Source organism: Berghia stephanieae, chromosome 7 (assembly GCF_034508935.2).
Source record: "Berghia stephanieae isolate SIO BIC M18660-M18661 chromosome 7, UCSD_Bste_1.3, whole genome shotgun sequence".
In the NCBI taxonomy this organism is placed as follows: domain Eukaryota; kingdom Metazoa; phylum Mollusca; class Gastropoda; order Nudibranchia; family Aeolidiidae; genus Berghia; species Berghia stephanieae.
This window is the reverse complement of record NC_088366.1, coordinates 863,476-868,475: the sequence shown is the minus strand read 5'-3', so window position 1 is coordinate 868,475 and position 5,000 is coordinate 863,476. Positions and strand designations below refer to the sequence as shown.

Below are 5,000 nucleotides of genomic sequence, written 5' to 3'. Positions count from 1 at the left end.
GATTGTTTTTTGTTTTTTTTTTCCGTCTTTCTTTTCATTGTTTACAAGTATCAAAATAAAAATAAAAATAAATAAAATTCCTTTTATTCATCCCATAGGGGAAATTTGTTTTAAAGGTCTATTCCAAGGAAAGACTGGACTAACCCAGACTTCAGCTACAGTCCAGTGCCACAAACTGAGCTAGGACGAGGTGACTTGTTCAAGGCCACACAGCGCAATGGGTATTAAAAAATATTAAAAATAGAACTTGGAACCTTTCAGGTAAAAAGCAAAGACCGTATCGCTAAGCCACGCTGCCCCATGCTATCATGGCTAATGAGTGAAAATGTTTTCACAAATATGGCATTGATTTGATTTATTAATTTAATAAATTGAAGTGCGGCTATGTGGTCTAGTGGTATGACACTCGCATTCGAATCGGGAGGTCCTGGGTTTGAGCCTCGCGCTCGGCACATAGTTGAGTCACATTCTCTCACCGTACTCAGGTGTAAAATGAGTACCTGGCCGTTAACAGTGTTGTCTTTGTCCTAAAAATTGTAATGTCACCTAACAATGTCCCGTCCTACATGTTAAATGTTTCTGTTGACCAGGAACCCCTTGTAAAGCGCTTTGAGTTTGAGCACTTTTAGTGGATATTGCGTTATATAAAGCTCAATTGTTTAAATTTTTAAGTAGGAGCCACTATTGAGTTTCCTTATCTTGATAAAATTAGATTACCGGGGTCAATTAGGTAGATTGGTGTGTCCATAACATGACAACCTATTCCGATCAAATGTCATCGATGCTAAAACAAGGAAAACCTGTGAAAAGCCACAGCAGACGACACGACAGGACAGAGGCAAATGTGACATTTTCTGGTTTACAGTTTCTCTCTGTGTCTCTCTTCATTAAATTAGATCACGACTAAACTGCCCTACCACTCACCTCTGTCATGGTGACATTTTGATGATATCAAAAGTACAGCAACGACAACAAATACAATAATAATAATAATAATAATAATAATAATAATAATAATAATAATAATAATAATAATAATAATAATAAAAATAATAATAATAATAATAATAAAAATAATAATAATAATAATAATAATAATAATAATAATAATAATAATAAAAATAATAATAATAATAATAATAATAATAATAATAATAATAATAATAATAATAATAATAATAATAATAATAATAATAATAATAATAATAATAATGATAATAATAATAGCAATAATAACAACAGCAATAATAATAATAAGAATAATAATAACAAAATAATACTAATAATAATAATAATAATAATAATAATAATAACTGGTAATAATAATAATAATAATAATAATAATAATAATAATAATAATATAATAATAATAATAATAATAAATAATAATAATAATAATAATAATAATAATAATAATAATATTAATAATAATAATAGTAACAACTTGACACAGGTAACAGGAATTTTAAAAATATGAAAATCAGGAATGTTGACAAAATGAGGAATCAACTTCTAGCCTACATTGAAATGCAATTGTTTGTTCCTGCTGCTACTGTCTGTAACTACAACTAAAAAAAGGGAAGACTTGATGTGGTGAGTGCAACAAATGACATTTCGAAGTATGTCAACCCACATTTAAACTGACACAAGTAAATCGAGTGTTCCATTAAAGTTAATTAAGTCAGAGATAGGTAGAGTTGACTCATCTACACCCAAACAAAAATAGTTGGGAGATTTGTAGATTCAACATTTGGGAGCAAGATTTTTCAGCAACCCCAAAATTGAATCAATTAAGGACGGGATCAACTGAGTCCATTAGACAGACACAATGACAGGCATCCATAGTCTATCTAGTCTTCCAAATACAAATGCCATAACTTATCGTCCCAATAATGTACATTGTAATAAACTTCCCTTTCATTTCCATCATTTGACTGTGACATCTGGAATAATGAGTTTAAGTAAACAAAAATGCGACTCTATGACAATGACAAATGACAACGATCAAAATAACCATTAATAAACCTTCAACCTCTGCCGTACTCTGGAAAAACCCAAATTTAAAAAAATGTCCAGAAAACTCGCCCTTCAAAAATCGATCGATTTAAATGACCTTCATCTTGGCAAAAACTCTCAAACCTGGGACATCTTATGTGTTCTTTGTCATATCTGACTGATCATAATAAAGTCAAAGGACTAAATAGTGTTGACACTTAATTTATGAACACATAAGATGTCAATGGGCTCTGAAATGATTAAGATGAATGAGAAGTTAATTAACTCTTGTGTAACTGGAACTTAAATATATTATGGATAATCATTTTGTAATAATAATAATAATAATAATAATAAAATAATAATAATAATAATAATAAATAATAATAATAATAATAATAAAAATAATAATAAAAAAAATAATAATAATAATAATAATAATAATAATAATAATAATAATAATAATAAATAATAATAATAATAATAATAATATACTAATAATAATAATAATAATAATAATAATAATAATAATAATAATATAATATAAAAATAATAATAAAAATAATAAATAATAATAATAATAATAATAATAAAATAATAATAATAATAATAATAATAATAAAAACTAATAATAATAATAATAATAATAATAATAATAATAATAATAATATATTAATAATAATAATAATAATAATAATAATAATAATAATAATAATAATAATAATAATACTAATAATATTTAATAATAATAATAATAATAATAATAATAATAATAATAATATAATAATAATAATAATAATAATAATAATATAATAATAATAAAATAATAATAATGTTTGTTGCTGTTATTATCATTATTATTATTATTATTATAACTAATATTATTATTATTATTATTATTATTATTATTATTATTATTATTATTATTATTATTATTATTATTATTATTAATATTATTATTATTATCATTATTAGTATTATTATTATTATTTTTATTACAGTAAAAACCAGTTAAACCACAATTCAATGGACTTGGTATTCTATATCCGTTTAAACATAATATTTCGATTCAGGCAAATCTCAAAAAGTTATCATGATTTTCCAGGGGTTTTATCATTCCACTGTCATTCATCTCACTGTCATACACAATGCATCACATTAAATTATTCAACTGTGTTTCTTTGGAAGTAGAGAATTGTGTTTGTGTGAGTCCGTGTGTGTTTTTGTGTGTGTGGTGGGGGGTTTTGTGAGTACATATATGTGCATACAAACGAGGGTAAAAGTAGTATGTGCCAAAGTGTTATTACTTCAACGTCATCTTTATGGAGACTGATCTCAACCAGCATATTTTGTTCTCAGGTAAGAACTGACTCGCGCGATCGGGTGGGAGTGGTGTGAGGGGAAATGAGTTGGGGAGTAGAGAGGCCACAGAGACTAATAAGGCACTGTGTGGATTATTGTGGGCAGGGAGGGAGGAAGGGGGGAGGGGGTGTGTGAAGAGAGTTGGTGGTGAAGTGGAGAGGGCTTCAGCGGAGGTGTGTGAAGGATGTTGAAGTTGAATGGATACAAGAGAGCACATTGAGTTACAATAACAGTTCTAAAGGGATTTTAGTTTGGTTATCAGCAAATTTTTCAAATCGGTTTATTCAGCAATTTCTTTTTGTGTTTAAAGATAGTTTGAGCAGAGAGGCTTTCAGTTTGTCCATACTTGATTACAGAAATAAAGAGGAAAAAATGACAACAGTTTGATTTCTTTTTGGTTTAGACATTTTTGGTTTAACAGGTTTTTACTGTATTATTATTATTATTATTTATTATTATTATTATTATTATTATTATTATTATTATTATTATTATTATTATATATTATAATTATATATTATTATTATTATTATTATTATTATTATTATTGTTATTATTATTATTATTATTATTCTTATTATTATTTATTATTATCATCATCATTATATATATATATATTAATATTTTATCATTACTATTATGTATAGAATTTTTTAAAATACTTAACAGATAGGTTGTATTTTGTGAAGAAGGGAAATTGTTAGATTGATGTGAATTGTTAATGGAATAAATGTAGCACTGTAAATAAGTATACACATTGTAATTGTGTGTGGTTCTACTCCTGGAAAAAACATTGTATGTAATACTCGTGCATAACAATTCATATTTCTATAACCTTGGGTTTTTATCTTATTTATCTGTCTGTTTATTATTTTAACTGCTTTTGCATCACAGTTTGATCGTTTGGGCGCGATATAGTCAGACTTAGTCACTCACAAGCACAGATTTCAAAGGTACTTTGAAATCTCCCTTCCAAAAGAAGCTTCTTTCATAAAATAACATGTCTCATTCTAGAATAATGCGTCTTCAAAAATAATGATCAAAGTCGATTTAACCATGGCCATCATTGACATTGGGTCTGCCAGCACATTTCTTCATCCTTCATCCTCTCTCTCTATGACTATGACCAGCAGTGTTGCTGTTGATTTGGGTCCCCTCGTAAACCGCATTGGCTCTGGATGTTGGGTTATATAAAATCTCAATATAAACTAGGGGAACATAAACCCAAACTCTACAAACTTGTTTAAACAGTAAAGTGGGGGGGGGGGGGGGGGGGGGGGGGGGGGGGGGGGGGGGATAACAACAACAAACCGAGACTTGAGGTTGACAGGAGCTTTTGTTTCCATTTCCATGTCGATCCACTGTGTTCTATTCCTATTGAAATCTATGCTAGCTTACATCTATACTATTCCAAGGGGCAGGCAAGGATCCACGGAAATAAGATGTGCACTCAAATGCATTATTTAGCTTGGAAAAATGATAAAATCTTTCACTCGAGATCTAATTATTCCGAGAGATCAAAGAGACAGAGAGAAGAAGAAAAAAAAGGCCTAACAAAAGGGAAGTAAATCGAAACTAAAAGTTTGTTTACATATGAAATAAAATGACTCCACGCTCAAAGTTAGTGTCTGCGTTCTTAGCAC

At 28.1% G+C, this 5,000-nt stretch overlaps 1 protein-coding gene across 1 annotated transcript in view; it reads right to left on the bottom strand.

Moving 5' to 3' along the window:
- LOC144976317 (hexosaminidase D-like) overlaps positions 1–4,918 on the bottom strand; it is a 15,430-nt gene extending 10,512 nt beyond the window's left edge. The window contains exon 1 of the mRNA XM_078920515.1: positions 4,669–4,918. Within this exon, the coding sequence (XP_078776641.1) occupies positions 4,669–4,709 (41 nt within the window). The 5' untranslated portion in view covers positions 4,710–4,918. The remainder of the gene's footprint in view (positions 1–4,668) is intronic.
- Positions 4,919–5,000: the final 82 nt, after the last annotated feature.